Source organism: Crotalus tigris, unplaced genomic scaffold (assembly GCF_016545835.1).
Source record: "Crotalus tigris isolate CLP2741 ecotype Arizona unplaced genomic scaffold, ASM1654583v1 scf7180000017774.6281472, whole genome shotgun sequence".
NCBI lineage: Eukaryota > Metazoa > Chordata > Lepidosauria > Squamata > Viperidae > Crotalus > Crotalus tigris.
This window is the reverse complement of record NW_024096625.1, coordinates 2073817-2090898: the sequence shown is the minus strand read 5'-3', so window position 1 is coordinate 2090898 and position 17082 is coordinate 2073817. Positions and strand designations below refer to the sequence as shown.

Sequence of the window (17082 nt, the reverse complement as noted above, 5' to 3'; positions counted from 1 at the left end):
TGTTGTTAGTACAACTTACCAGTCAAGTTAATGCCCAGGAATCTCACAGTGGTCTTCTATCAAAATACTGACCAGACTCCTGCTTTGCTTTGCTTTGCTTCTAGAATTTTGCATACAGTATCAAATTATATATTGGTATTTGTATATATATTTAATCTCAAAGAGACCAAGGCAGGAATGAACGATTCAAAATACTGGTAATTTGCCATACAACAAAAAGTTAGAATTTCTGGAATTTCTGCAATGTCTATTTCATCTTTCTGGCCTACCTCAAAGGACTGTCATCAATCTTAAAAACTTGTCCAAAACTTTCACTGTTCCCTTTTTTAAGGGGAATATGATTAAGGAGTAGCTGTTTTGAGCTGCTTTCTGATACTTTCTACTTTCCTAGGCTGAATAATTATTTTTCCTCTTCTACCCTCTTCTGAAGGCCTGAACTAACTTTTTTTTACAGCCTACCTACAACCTATAAATTAGTTTGACTATTTCCATATACTCCTTAAATAGCTATTGTTATTGTATACAATTTTCCAATTTTAGAAAATGAAAAATATGTTAGCCTATACAGTTAATTGAAATATCCAATACTTCGTCATTGGCATTCAAAGTAGGAGTTGGCATTTAAATTTTGCAACTGCAAAAAGATCAAATAAATAGAACTATAAATAGAACTACTTCCTAACTGAATTATAATAATAAACCAATCTTCAACAAATGTATTAGACTTCAACTCCTATATCACTCAGACCAGGACTGTGCGCTAAAATACAATATATCTAATGGGCAATAGGAATATTATAATAGGAAAATGGAAGGGGAAAAAAGATGACTAGTAGCAAAGTGGATGGACTCAGGTGCAACAAGAGTGAATGCACCATTAAGAAACCTAAAGAGCCAGGTTCAGGATAGACTATTTTAGAGAAAGTCCTTCTGTGTGATTACAAACTACTAACATTCACTTGTTACTGTGAAATGAAGTATTCTGACCATCTAAGATATATTTTTCTGTATATGAAAAATACTACTTTCTGTATATGAATATATACAGAGAATGGTTGTAGGTACAAAACATTTAGAAGTCAAATATGCAATATTATTGATAATGGTAGTGGTAGCTCATGTATGCAGCTGCAAACTATTAAGAGATAAATCAGAGATAAATCAAATACAGTGTGAATCAGTTCTGAAATTCAATTAACATTGAATATAAGACATTAAAATTGATGACAATTTTATGTCATTAATGTCCTCAGTTCTATGACTGTCATATATTGGAATCCAAGTTTAATGGTCCAAGTTTAGAAATACATAAAATGTTGAAATAAGGATATCTCTTTAAGTACATGGACATCATTGATGACAATAGAAAAAGTCAACTCTGCTTCTTAAGAAAAAGATAACTTTTTTCAGTTTTGATTTATTCTGAACTCTAATAACTCTAGCCCTTTGTGGATTATAGGATTTGATTGATTTGATAGGCAAATTTTCCTCATAATTTTCTACTTAATCTTCTTAAACTACAACTTGACCATGTTGGTTGGGAAATGTAGAATGGTATCTGAATGTACCAGACTAGAGAGAGTGTGCATGCATTTTATGTAGAATAAAATATAAATCTTATTACATGTATACTGATATAAATAATTATTATGCACTTCAGCTTTTCAGCAACAATTATCCAATGGCTTGTATCTTTCCAGCACAAATGTAGGCAACCAATAGATGGGTGTTAGCCAAAAGATAGAAAGCTCTAACTCTTTGCTGCTGATTGTCAGTAGATTAACTGAATGACAGATTTGCAGTCATTTTGGAATAATTATGTGATTGTATACAAGAATATTTTATAGCTTCGCATATCTATTATATGTCAAAACTGAAATACTCGTAATGGGAGGCTTCATTAGGATAGTACAAATCTGGCTGAGCGGTAAGTTGCAATTAAGGGAAACAAACTCTTTGTTCCCATGTAATGGTTGTCAAGGAGGAGGAGGAGGAGGAGGAGGAGGAATCATGCAAGCAATCCGAGCATGCATTATATTCAGCGATTAGGGGCAACTTTTCCTGCAGTTAGTGATGTTAGAATTTCAGTGGACAAATTACTGATCACTGTATTCACAGTATTCTACAGAGGAGCTGTACAGAGAGCAGCACAGCAATGTCCTGTTTCAGATACACAATACAACAGCACACTGGTGACAGCAAGCTCCAGGATGAGAAAAAGACAATTGCAGATGTGTGGATGAACTCTGAGAAATAACATCCAAGGCATAATAATTTGATAGTCATCATATGTTCTTTTATACTTTGTTTAAGTGGAATTTGATCTATTTTGATCTTTTCTCTATCACTTTTAATAGGAGCATTGAAATTTAAAACAAACTTTTATGTTCCTAGCGTCTGATAACAGGTAATTTCTTCTCAATTTTAAAGAGAACTATTTAGATTATTTTTCCCCATAGCATAATACTGACATTAAAGTTGTAATTTACTTATTAGAGCAACAACCTATCAGACAAAATATGTAATTAATGATTGGAAAGAATTCTAGTCTCCTTCGGATTGCTGAAGAGATTGACTTTTTCAACTAGCACAGTGCAAACACATTCAAATACACCTAGATTACAAAAAAAAGAAAGATTTTTTCAATCTCAAGTTCTCTTCCAAAATTCAATTATTTAATAATTAACTTTGTTTAAGTTGTCCTATATTCTAAGACTGGTTTTGTTTATATAAAAGAGAAAATTGGACCCAAAAAAAAAGAGTTTCAATATATTTCAAAGAAACTCGTTATAATAAATATTTGATGCTTTTTTATTAAAAATACTTTGAAATTTTTTAAACTTCAATTCATTGTAAGAAAGGAGACAATACTATGTTGTATTTAAAGAGACTAGAGTATCTTCAATTGAGGAGTATCTGGGAGCCTTATCAACTCTTCTGAGGCTTCAGCTGATAAATTAACTCTCAAGTTCACAACTACTACAGATTTATTAGACTGAAGTATATACAATTAGATTGTTATCATGACTGTTTGAATTGCTATTTGTGCCAAGTGCAAAAAGATTCATCCATTCAGAGAGACAACGGTGAAAAATTAAGGGAACCTATCACTTTATAAATAGATCTTCAGTATGTTTTTAGATTGAGTCTAAATGAAGTTTTTAACCAGCCAATAATATCCTATGCTTGATTCACATGCTAAAATTTCCCATACATGTTGTACACTTCTGGTCCCAGTAATTCCATCTGTTGATATTATTCAGAGTGCTTTATCTGTCAAGGTCATGAGCAAATTTTTTGTGGGAGAGCAGGAGGAAATGAACAAAATCATTAAGAGCTTTCCACCTGTTTTTTTTTTCCTGCTATTATCACATCATTATGTTAGTCTCAATTTAATGTAATGAATTTAAATTCCCATGAGACACCTAGGAAGAAATTGCCTCCTTTATTTCATCTTTCCAGTATATCTTCCTTGTAAATTATTTTTTTTCCTTCCCCCTCCCTTCCATTGACAGTTTTCCAGGTTGCCTTAAAAATACCCTTCATAGACCTTTGTTGAACCCATTTTTATAGGCTGCCTAATATAAGAGCAAAGATCCATTGAATGTACACTTTTGGTTTGGTCTTTAGGAACCTGAAATAGAACACCTTATTTTTCCCTTGTTTATTGTAAAACACTGAGAATAGCTGGAAGATTTTGTGCTGTAGAGATATATTAAGTAAATATACTTGTGCAACCTTATGGGCAATTTTGGTAATGCCTTCTTATTCCGTCAGATTCTGCACATTTAGTAGTTTTTCAGGGCCCAAGTGTTAGATTTCTCATGGCTAGATTACCTTTTAGAACTGACCTAGGCTTAGACTTAACTTCCTAATACTCCTAAATCAGCAATGTATTACTTGTTTAAAAACGGTTTAAAACATATTCATTTCAATCTGTGAAGAAACTAACTACAGCCTGGGCACTGGCTCATGGAACATGCTCTACATGGGACTGCCCTTAAAGAACACTTGGGAGTAGTTAATGGCATTAGTTACTCAGCACATGTGACACCATATTCTGCATGCTGTATTGGTTTTCAGTGTTCTTCTAGATGCAATTCAAGGTATTGGTAGTTACTTTTAAAGTTTTCATGGGTCTGGGACTGGGTTTCTTATGTAACCATTTTTCCCAAATTGCTGATCCGGAAGGAGGGGCGTGCTGCAGGTGCTATTAGCTAAGAACTATTGGTTAGTGGAGCCCAGAACAAAGACCTTTTCTGCCACAGCAATAATGGAGAACACTATTCCAGCTGAGAGTAGGTTAGCCTGACCCATCCAGTCTTTCCAAGGCCATAGAGTCCCAGAGAGTCCATCTCTTGGCCTTGTAGATAGTTATTTTATGATGCTCAGCTGCTATGTGTTTTTATTTCACATTGTATATTTTATTTGTTTTTATTTATTTTATTGTAAGGTGCCCAGAATTTGCTATATAAATCAAACAAATATACACTATAAAGACAGGCAACAAATTGACACATATTTTCTTATTTATTAAATTTATTTAACTGAACTCTTTTATTGCCATTTTTGATGTTGTATGGGTATGCATGTTTCGTTGACTTTGTTGTTTTAGTAAATTGGTGGCTTATAATTAACATTTTATTTTGTAATATTTGTGTTCTTACAGTACAAAACAGTATATTTACTGATTTTCTTTAATATTTTGATATTTTAATGGGAAATTATATATTAACAATTTGAAGCCAGAAGGTAGACTACTTCTTGTATTGTTTAGCAATATCTGACAAAAACATTTCACATTACAACAGTGGTGGAAAATTTAATTATTATAATCCTTGACCAAGATATGAAATAATTTAAAAAATTTAAAATAGATGGTATCAAAGAATATAGTGAAGATTCTGGCCTCAGCCCTTGCCCAGAGATGTTTAATAATAATTGATGTTGTCAAATATCTTGACAAATGTGCTTGAACTCCAAAATAATTAGAGTCATAGCCAGATTAATCTGGAATATGACTAGCAATTCCAAATCATGATATTGGAATAATCAATTTAACATTCTTCATTAAATTATGTCATAATACAGCTGGTACATGCCTTTGTCTCTATATTTCAGGTCCATGAGGGTCCCATGTAAAATAGCAGCTGTCAGTTTAGCAGCAGGTTTCAGTTTTCCTAATTGTGTGTGTGTGTGTGTGTGTGATTATATAATTGTACGTGCATATTTATGCATCGCAGGACAATCAGCGTTTCTAACCATCTTGGCCAGCTGTTTGAGATCAGAATGAGTCTGAAGTACCTTTTTAGGGCAAAGATCTAAACTTGAAGCAAATGATTTAGATTAGCAAATGACTAAATGATTTAGCCATGGCCACACTTTAAATTTTATTATTAGCTCCCCCATTGCAGAATTAAGACTAGTATAATATTTCCTCTCTTTCCCTATCCTATTTTTTTCTGCATATTTGTAATAAAATGGCAAGTTACTGTGATTTTGTTGAATAAGAATCTGTCTGGATATTGGCGTCTGAATGAAACGAATTTACTTATGCAACTTGGAAAATACAAGAAAACAAAAATAGTGTGTTTGTATTTGCATAGTTGATTGAAACATTCAAGAATCAGTAACAGCCAAACTGTGCCTGAATATCTGCACAAATATCCTGTTATTCATTTTGAGCAAAATCATAATAAGCCTATTATCTATTATCCATAGATTATGTGTTGCTGTTAATTATATAAATCTAACTGAAAATTGATGGTATTACTTTCTGCCATTCAGAGGCAGAAAATACATAGAAACTTTTGTAAAGTCAAACTGAAGACACATTAAGAATGAATCACAAAACTTCTGGAAACTCCAAATCCTACCATGTACATGACATTGTCTGGCCCACCCTAAAATATAAGATTCCTAGCCAGCATTATTACCCTGCAGTATAAAAGTTTGCACAATAGTTGCAGTATTCCTTTTCACTGGAATTTATTAAATATTGTAAAACATGCCAAATTTAAGAAAAGATCCAGTGTAAGTAGTCCTCGATTTATAACATTTTTTTTTCAAAGTTACAACAGCACTAAAAAAGTGGCTTATGACTGTTTTTCACATTTATGACCATTACAGCATCCCCATGGACACATGATCAAAATTCAGATGCTTGACTCATATTTATGACAGTTGCAGTGTGGGGTCATGTGATCATCTTTTGTAACCTTCTGACAAGCAAAATCAATGGAGAATCCAGATTTATTTAACAACCGGGTTACTAACAACTGCAGTGATTCACTTAACAACTGAGGCAAGAAAGGTCGTAAAATGGGACAAAACCCACTTAACAGACATCTTATTAGCAACATAAATTTTGGGTTCAGTTGTGGTTGTAAGTCACAAAATAACATGAGATTGTGAACAAGATTTGTTCCTAAGTCTGTCTTTAAATCAAACTTGTAGGTAAGTCAGAACAGTACATATAGTTCTTAATTACCATCAGTTAGCCAAATGTTTCTCTTAATGTATAGTATACAAAATGGCGTGTGGCATTCTGCATTCTCCTTTTGCAAGCCAATGAACAACTGAAGCTTCAAACTAGTATCATAAATGTCATAAAGATACTATGGATCTTTATATATAATTCAAATTTTTAATATAATAGGCTGAATGGCAGTTTATTCATAAGTACAAATTGTTAAATCAGAAGTTTTTAACCCAGGGACTGCCTCTAAAATCAACAAATACATGATGAAACCAAGGCATTTTCTTACTTAACTCTGAATTTGATAAGCATTTTTCTGTGTCTAGGTATAACTCCTTTCTAGATAGACCAATTTAAAAATCTTTAGTGTTTATATGATCTTAAAGCAAGTATGTCAGTATTTTTGTCTAAAAATATTGTACTTCGAATACGTATAGATTATCATTTGGTATTTGGTTAAAGACCATGAGCAGCATTATAATTTGAGTTTAGAAAACATGAGTAAACTGTCTATTATGCATCATCTTTAGTGTGTCACAAAAAGATGTACAGTTTTCAGAATTTGACTTTTTGTTTGATTTTAATTCAGAGTATTTAATTAGATAATTTATTTCAATGAAAAAGTTGTTGCTTTTTCTTAAACACTTTTCAGTCTCATCTGCAGCTTGATACCCTCACCTGAAGCCACAAGGAGATTCCTTCAAAGGGTTGTCCAATTCTTTCTCACCGTGAAGAACTGGGGGAAAAAAGCCATTTTTTTTCCATTATAATGCATTTTGTATACTCTGGATTATACAGTACAATCATATATAATAAGCCCAGATTACATATTACAGTAATTTTATGGAAGCCAGAAATCTTACAGTAACCATGCTGCTTCTGATATTATTTATCGGTAGATATATATTTTAGTGAGAATATTGGAAAAAGTATCCCCTTGCATACATGAGTGAAGTTGTCTAGCATCTTTGTGGATTGTGTACAGTTGGTCTCAGCATCTATTTTTCATGGCAGCTATTAACTAGAAGTAAACCATTTAGGTCTGGTGATCGTTATAAAACAAACAACTATGTACATTGTGATTCAATAATAAGCACAATTCAATCTGGTTTCACTGTGCATCCTCCAGACTTACTCAGCTATAATAACTAGCATTTTCAGCAAGCATGAGTTTTTATTAGTTGGCTAGAGGACATCAAGTTCATTCATTAATTAAATTTATATAATTGCCCATCTCATACTTGTGCTTCGGTAGGTGCACACAATTAAAAGAAAAAAAATAATTAAAAACAAAAACATTAAAATTAATTAAAAGTTTAAACTTTAAACTTTAATAAGAACAACACATATTGTGATTCTGAGTCATTTATGGACTATCCTCTTCCATTGGATCTCCAAGTCCAGTGGCAGAATCAGATTTTAATGATCTTCTGGAAAGCCCACAGGGTTGAGTAATCACCTTTGGAGGAGGTACATGAGTTCTTCTCATTCCTAACTAACACTGATTGGAACCAGTTTGTAAGGAATTAAGAGAACCAGCACAATTCAGTGTAAGCAATCCCAGCCTCTGAAGCATGTGCAGAAAGATACCACGGTTGATGGTTTTAAAAGCCACTAAATAGTCAAGTAGATCAAAGATAGATCTACTAACTCCATCCCATTCCAACAAGAGGTTAGCCAAAAGGATGACCAGTGCCATCTCCACCTCATACTCTGGTGTGAAATCCAACTAAAAGAGGTCAAGATAAACTGCTTTATCCAAAATCCTATGAAGCTGTTGCACAATCACTTTCTCAACAACCTTCCCCCCAAAAGGAAGATTGGATACTATATAAAAGTTGTTTAGTATGTTGAGATCTAGTGATGGCTTCTTGAGAACAGAGTGTACTAATTTCTCCTCAGCATAAAGGTTAACACTGCAGTGAGCATCCCACTACAGATAGTCTTCAGTTAGCAACCAAAGTTGGAATGTTGCTTAATGACACAGTTGTAATGCAAAAAATCATGCAGTTTCAGTCTCAGTTGTTAAGTGAATTGTGCAGTTGTTAAGCATGTTATCACATGATTACAACTTGCGACTTATTGCCAGCTCCCCATTCATTTTTTTTTTTGTTGTTGTTGAAGCAATGTATGTTGTAAAGGCCAGTGCTGTGATCATGTGAAGATTGTAATTGCATGCTGGTTGTCAAGCACCCAATTCCTAATTATTTTGACTGTGGGGACACTGCTTTGAGGACCAATCATAAGTCTCCCTCTTCAGGTTGGTTGCTGAATGAGTGATTGCTAAGCCAGGACTATCTGTATTTATTTATTAGCAACAACATCCATGATTGCAAAGGTTTGAATTTGAGAACTTCTATATTACAAGTCATTAAGCTAAATCTCATCCCCCCACCCCACATATTCGCTAATAAGTGTCAAACAACATAACTCATTTATTTCATGTAAAATAATTTATTCTGCCTATGAAATGAAGGAAAACTCTGATGCTCATACAGTCTTCTTTTCCCTTGACTCATTATCCTCAGTCCTTGGAACAGAGCTAACTGTACATTTGTTCTTAACTAAATGTATTGTTGTATCTGTTTCTTCATATTCCATCTGCCAGGCCTTCTGCCACTCAGTTACCTTGGATTTTGTTTCTTATTTGTTTTGCAGGTCCACACATTTCGGGGTCCACACTGGTGCGAATACTGTGCCAATTTCATGTGGGGACTCATTGCTCAGGGTGTAAGATGTTCAGGTAATTATAAATATAAATATTGTGTTGCTTTATTTAAAAAATAAATGTACATCTCTTTTAAATGACCATTAAGAGTGCTGAAAGCCAACCTATAAGAGCTACTTTGATCTCATGGGTAAGGCACCAGGCTAGAAACTAGGAGATTGTAAGTTCTAGTCCCACTGTACTCATGAACTCACAGGGTGGTTCTTGTGGGGAAAATAAGAGGAGGAAGGTGTGTTGGATATGTTTGTTATCTTGAGTTCTCTGTTAAAACAGCAAATTTGGAACATTAGTCTCAGCTTGAATGTTTATGAAAAGTTAAAAAAATTGTAACAATATAGTTGCAGATCCAACCTGAATAAAGTAAGAATAATAGCTGCATTAAAACAGATATCTCCGTTTCATGCAGTCAGCTGCCTAACTGAATTTCTCTCTTTTTTTCTGTTTTCCTTTTATGAAATAGAAGATGTTTAATGATAAAGGTAGCAATATCATTTATTAAGGGACTTTAAGTTAAAATATATCAGAAATTTGCTGAAAATACATTTGGATTATTTATCCTTTCTGAATACAATAAAAGTAGCACTGCTAACTTGGCTTCTGAGTGCTGGCATACTATTTGAGATACTTTCACATTGGTATTGGTTTGCATTGAAATATCTACAAATATCCAGAATGCATCAATAGTAGTTTTTCTCATGTCTTGAACTTTTAGCAAAGTTCTTATGTGAAAAGAATTAAAAGATAAAGCTTTATATGCCATGTAGCTAAATGAGAACATCTACTGAATGCTGTATATTAACTGAAACTTAATAAGTCAAGACCAGTTCCAAAGGGAAAATATTTCAGAGTATAGCTAGCAAGATCATTCTTCTCCCAAAGATAAAGGTAAAGCTCTCTAAAACAGAAGTAGTAACCTTATGGGTATGTATTTATAACCATACAGATGGTCCTCCACTCATGACCATACTTAACATAAGGTAGTTGTTAAGTGAGTTGCACTTAATTTAACATTATTGTTAAGTGAATCCAGCTTCCTTCATTGACTTTTCTGGTCAGAAGCCAGCTGAAAAGGTTGCAAATGACAATCACATGACCTGGGACACTGCAGTCAAGAACCCATTTGGAGCACAAGTCATAAGTCACCAGTTTCAGTGCCATTATAATTTTGAATGATTGTATCTAATAGTACTACCTGTACTGTTTTCTTGCAAGAATTCAGAAGTAGTTGCCATTTCCTTATCCCAGATGGTTTTTGAATTCCTAGTTTAATCTACAGAGCTGGATTATTAGATGCACCATTCAAGTGTGAACCAGGTCCAAAATTACTAGCTTTATTGAGATCAAATGAGATAATAAAGAGTTGCCATTTCCTGTGATATTCTCACTAAAACAAGGTGGCTCCTACTCAAATTTGGCCAAGTTGCTGTAGTCATAGAGGTCTTTCCTGACAGTAAAAATGTAACCATGATTATGGCATAACATATTGCTTCCTTTTCTTATCTCACCAATTTAGCTAACCAAAGGGATATCTTCATCTTATCTAAAATAACATGCTTGTAAAAGAGAAGGAGGGAGGGAGGAAGAGAGAGAGAGAGAGAGAGAGAGAGAGAGAGAGAGAGACTGTCCTTACACAATAGTGCCAATATTTACAGCTGCAGATGTCCTAGAGTTACAAATTCCAAAATTCATAATTAATATATCTGTATCCCAACATATCCAGATGTCATCAGTTGAAATATCAGTGTAGTATTAAGAGTGGAGAAGTGAAATATGATTTTAGGATTTGAGAAATTGTTTTCTTTGTATGAAATATAGAAATAAAAGTGTTAAATATACTATGTACTGCTGGTTTGTTATTTAAAAAATGTAACCTAAGAAATAGTTAATGCAAAACTTAATGTTCTGATTAATTAATTTCTAATATTAACTCTAAGAAAGCAATATTAACTCTAAGAAATTTCTAGTGAGAATTCTTACACTGGCTGGGTTTGTTTAGAATTAACATAATAACAATACAGTAGATGGTATTTGACTTAAAGAATATAAAGTTTACTTATGGATGTAAAACCAATATTTTTTTAAGTTCAAGTGAATGGACCATGTTTCATGTGCTCATAAAAACACCGTATTGTTATTACAGTGAGTTACATTGTCAGCCAGATGTTTAGACTGAATTTGGCATTTTTATCATATCTAGTCCTTCACAAGGACCTGGGAGAGAAAAATGTTATTTGATTGTGTTAAAGGTTTTGTTGCAGTATGTAAGCTGTTTCAAGAAAAGCTGCCTTTTTCAATTATTTTGAACTATTAGTATCTAAAATATAGATTTTATGATCTGAATGCCACACTCCTACGGGAGTGGAACATGTTATTTCATGTTATTGTTATTTTAAATAATTAAACCTAGTTAATATGATTATTCTCCATCAATCAATAAACAATTGCAGTGAGATCTCTGAAGATATCCCAAGATTTTCAGATGGGAATTCCACTCATTGATATACCAGACCCTTTCCTGCAAATATCTAGGAGGGATTTTATCCAACCTCTCATTAAGGAAATTAAATACAATCTTACAAATTAATCTTACAAAATTAAAACTCATTGAAATCAGTGAGCTTATTTCTACATACAAAGGCATAAGTGCATACTTAAGTTGTTCCCGCCCAATAGTTTTATAGGCAAGGAGTGAATGACCCCAAATTACAAATAGATCTAATGTAAGGGAACCTATTAAGCATATTTACACATTTGACTTACATGTATTGATTATCTCTTTATTGTGCATAGGTACACACATAAGAACCCCAAACTTCTCCCCATAATATTTTTCCTATGGAAAGATCTCCATTTTTTTTTTAGCACTCCAACATTTAGAGAAGAGTGAGGGGAAAGAAAATCTCCCTTCTTCCTTGCTCCTAGAAAAGCTCCATAATTGCTTTTAATAAAGAAAAAAAATGGAGAATCACAATATTGCTGTTTCGTTTTTGCCCTCCGGATAAGATCAACTCCCTTTGCTAACACGATTGCTTAGTACTACTACTTTTTTTTAGCTGTAAAAGCAATTTTTAGCTCAGATGTACATTTTTTTATGATTCTTCAGGCCTCCATGGTAGCTGCAAAGATTTTTTAAAAAAAAAAAAAACTCTGCTTTTGCAGCTGCCTTATAAATCCAGTGACAGCTGAAAACCTAAGAGCCCTTCTAGACCTTGGATCTTCTCTTTCATGAAGAATGCAACAAAGCTAAATTGAATTTTAATCTTCAAGTCTAGCATCCTATTTATTGACTGCACATGTGTTTTGTCTAAATTTAATTTCAACTAATAACTTTAAAATATCATATGGCTTCCATAATGTATTTTTGAATTTGTTCACTAATTTTATAGAAAGGGTGATATTACTCCATTGAATGCAATTCTGGTATTGTATGCATCCAGCTATAATCAATTTCTTATCAAATTATCAGAATTACCCTGTGTTTCACTGTTCTATCCATTTTGTCCTTATTTTCTACACAGATACTTTACATAATTTCTTCATTTTTAATAACTTAATATGTGCAAGTTCCTACATTAAAATCTTTGTTTCATGGTCTCCTGCAAACCCTTTTTCCATTTGAGGTAGGGAGAGGGTAATCATCAAGGAAAGAGATTCTTCATCACTGTTCTATCCATTTTGTCCTTATTTTCTACACAGATACTTTACATAATTTCTTCATTTTTAATAACTTAATATGTGCAAGTTCCTACATTAAAATCTTTGTTTCATGGTCTCCTGCAAACCCTTTTTCCAGTTGAGGTAGGGAGAGGGTAATCATCAAGGAAAGAGATTCTTCATAGATAATAGTCTAGTTGTTGGATGGTCTTATATATAATTGTTGAAGTGATAAGAATTTTAAGGTGTGGATTATTTTGTGTTATTGTGCTTTTATGCTGCTTTCTAAAATTTGGAATGTTTACATTTTAATTAATTTTAACAGTTTTGTATTATTTTGGTGCAAATTGTCATGAAGACTTTTGTTGAATAAATGTAGCAATTAATTTAGTTTTCAGACAATGATGCCTAACATTTTTCCAAAACTAGGAACATGGTGACCATATATGTCTCAGCTGTAGATTATGAGATTTAATTAAGAGCTCAAGGCAGTGTACCATCTGCTGTTTGTTTTGGTAAAAGCCAGATCTGATACCTTTGTTTTTGCATAAGAACCAGCCTTCATAACAGTATAGTTGTTTTATGTATTAGCTTAATCTATAGGATAGATATGTTAAAAATAATTTTGGAGATACAAACATATATCATGTATATCAATTTATATCTATATTTCACTCTTGTCAACTATTTATTTTTGATTGATTTATATAGCCACTTATCTCAATCTTGTAACTTTATGCAGTTCACAATACCCCCCAAAAAATCACCTTAATATTTTTCTACAGACTGTGGATTAAATGTACACAAGCAATGTTCAAAGTATGTTCCCAATGACTGCCAACCAGACCTTAAGAGAATCAAGCGGGTCTATTGCTGTGATCTCACTACACTAGTGAAGGCCCACAATGCACAGAGACCCATGGTGGTGGACATATGCATACGTGAAATTGAATCAAGAGGTATAGTTTTTTTATGTTTTTTAAACAAAATTCTAATTTCTCAATTACTGAAATTCTGACATCATTCCATATTTTGATAATCATTATCAGATACTAAAGTCTGAATAATATTCTGATAAGTATTTCAAAAATGGTTAAAATAATATATTGGGGCTATTTGTATTTTGTTCTGTTTTCTAATAAACTTTTGTTAAGTGAAAGATTTTAAATTTTAAATCAATTAAATTTCAACCAGCTGAGTAAGTTGAAGTTAGATTTAAGTGTAAAGATAGATTTCCAGTAGGTCTGAATGTGTTCCTACTTTTTAATGCTCCAACTGTAATAATTAGAGCTTAAGAAAGCTTTTACTTTTTTAATCTGACCTCTCCATATAGAACTGACAAAAATGCTTAGGAAAAAACTAGGAGGGAATTTTAATATAAAAGAACTTCTAAAATTGATTTTGGCATTAATCGGAAATTCAAAACTGGTGAGCTAAGAAGCAACCTTTTGTTTTTAGTTCTTCTTCTTTTTAGACTTCCTTGATCTCATGCTCTCCATGTGTGTTGCTACTGTAGCACCCAGCTGAGATAGTTAGCATTTTGACTGGGAATTCCAAAATGAAAGTTTTTAAATTAAATGAAGGCCACAGTCTCCACTTGAAATGAAAGCTCTGTCAAAAGATAGTTGCAAATTCACCTGAGAAAATATGGAAGAAAAAGTACGGAGAATGAAAATATATCTGTAGACAGCAATTGATAGAATTTTGGTTTGCAGGTTTGAAGTCAGAAGGCATTTACAGAGTCTCAGGGTTCACTGAACATATTGAAGATGTCAAAATGGCCTTTGATCGAGGTATCAATTTATTTTAGATTTGGAAAAATGATATCTACTATGTTTAATTGCACTCCCTCATAGGTTTGGTTTTGTCATTAAATATGTAATTTTTACTTCTCTCGAAGGTTGTATATGATGATTCTTTTATTTTCAACTTATATTTACCGCATGCATCAAAATACATCCTACTTGGAAGATGCATAGTATCCCAAAAGAAAGAAAGATCCTGCTCTTCATTGTGAAGCTTTCTGTAGTAGGATCCTGAATTACTAGACTAAACTAAAGTGCATTTTTTACAGTAGTAGATATTCCATCGGGACCCTCATTTGTGCCTACAGCCTTGCTCATATGATGCTTTGCTATAGACAAGAATGAATCTTTTTACATTCTACCACACTTGAATTCCTTCTTCCTGGAAGTGCTCTATCATGTGCTATTTCTGCACTTTCTGTAAAACAAGGATAAATTATAAGGATAGATAATGTTCTGATTTTTTAAAAAAATCAAGACTTTTGATTTAGTACTATTGATTCCTCTAACATTTAGTAAGAATGTAAGAAGAATTGTTTATTCTTCCACTGAATGAAAATTAGTGTTATACAGCAACAGTTGCTCACTGTGCTGAATTGTTGTTCAGTTCGGTTTCTGCCAACATATAAAACCCTTATTGTGCAGCTTGTTCATAGTGGCCTCATTGTGGTTACTAATTTCTGAGCTTTTGTTTGTTTCTTTGTCCTGCTTCACATTAAATATTTCATATGTAATGTTGGCTTATTACTGAGAGAGAATTGCATAATTATATTTCCTACCTTTATGGATGTCTCTATTCATCTTTGTCTTGTGAATATTTCAGCAACACAATCTATCCTAGAGATAAGAATGAGCAGAAATCACCTGGTTCATACCATGCATGACGTGTCTTTTTCGGCTGACTGAAAATAGCACAGTGCAATGATTTATAACAAGTCATACATGTACCACAGATAGGACTTACAAACAAACAGTCTGAGTACTTCTCTAAAAATGTAAGGCTTTGAACACTGTATATAGTAAATATAATAATAGAATGCCTATTCATAGTTAATGTCTTTCTTCAAAAGATCAGCCTTTTAGTGGGCGGTCTTTTGCCACAGTCTTTCTATTTCTATTTGTAGGTCTTTGTATTTTGTTATCTTCTCCAGTTCTTTCTCGTCTATTCTGCTGTCTCCAGGCACTGCCACGTCCACTATCCAGACTTTTTTGTCTTTCTTATCGACAATTGTTAAGTATGGGGTGTTATGTTGCAGGTGCTTGTCTGTTTGAATTCTGAAGTCCCAGAGCAGTTTAATTTTATCATTTTCTATGATTTTCTCTATTTTATGATCCCACCAGTTTTTGCTTACAGGCAAATGATATTTTTTGCAGATCTTCCAATGCACCATTGTTGCTACTTTGTCATGCCGTTGCTTGTAGTCAGTCTGTGCAATCTTCTTGCAACAGCTTACCAGGTGGTATGCTGTTGCAAGAAGATTATTAACATTATTGTTGTTATTATTATTATTAATATTATTATTATTATTATGGATCATCGCACAGTCAGCCACAGTCAGCCAGATGTTCAGACTGGATTTGGCATTTTGTCTCCTATCGAGTCCTTACCCAGGACCTGGAATAGGCAGATGTGGATGTTTGATGGTATTACAGATATCGTCGCAGGATGGATGCAGTTCCTAGTAAGGCCGCCTTTTGCAATTGACTAATAGCGAATTTGTCAATGCCAATGGTGTTCAAGTGGTGCTCCAGTTGTTTTGGGATTTCACCCAAGGAGCCTATTACTATTGCTACTACCCTTGCTTGCTTTTGCCACAGTCTTTCTATTTCTATTTGTAGGTCTTTGTATTTGTTATCTTCTCCAGTTCTTTCTCGTCTATTCTGCTGTCTCTAGGCACTGCCACGTCCACTATCCAGACTTTTTTGTCTTTCTTATCGACAATTGTTAAGTATGGGGTGTTATGTTGGCTTGTCTGTTTGAATTCTGAAGTCCCAGAGCAGTTTAATTTTATCATTTTCGATGACTTTCTCTATTTTATGATCCCACCAGTTTTTGCTAACAGGCAAATGATATTTTTTGCAGAACTTCCGATGCACTATTGTTGCTACTTTGTCATGCCGCTGCTTGTAGTCAGTCTGTGCAATCATCTTGGAACAGCTTACCAAGTGGTCCACTGTTTCTTCAGCTTCTTTGCATAGGCGGCACTTACTGTCTGTTGCTATCTTCTCAATTTTGACTTTATATGCATTTGTCCTTAAGGCTTGGTCTTGTGCAGCCAGAATTAGACCCTCAGTCTCTTTCTTCAATTTTCCTGCTGTTAGCCATTGCCAGGTCTTGTTATTATCTGCTTTCCCAGCTATTTTTTTAACATATTGGCCATGTAGTGCTTTGTCTTCCCATGCCTCTATTCATGCCT

At 33.5% G+C, this 17082-nt stretch overlaps 1 protein-coding gene across 7 annotated transcripts in view; it reads left to right on the top strand.

Moving 5' to 3' along the window:
• CHN2 (chimerin 2) overlaps positions 1–17082 on the top strand; it is a 151314-nt gene that overhangs the window by 128686 nt on the left and 5546 nt on the right. For all 7 annotated transcript variants that reach the window (XM_039341982.1, XM_039341976.1, XM_039341980.1 and 4 more), the window contains 3 exons: positions 9137–9221; positions 13646–13819; positions 14576–14653. In XM_039341982.1, coding sequence (XP_039197916.1) covers positions 9137–9221; positions 13646–13819; positions 14576–14653 — 337 coding nt within the window. The remainder of the gene's footprint in view (positions 1–9136; positions 9222–13645; positions 13820–14575; positions 14654–17082) is intronic.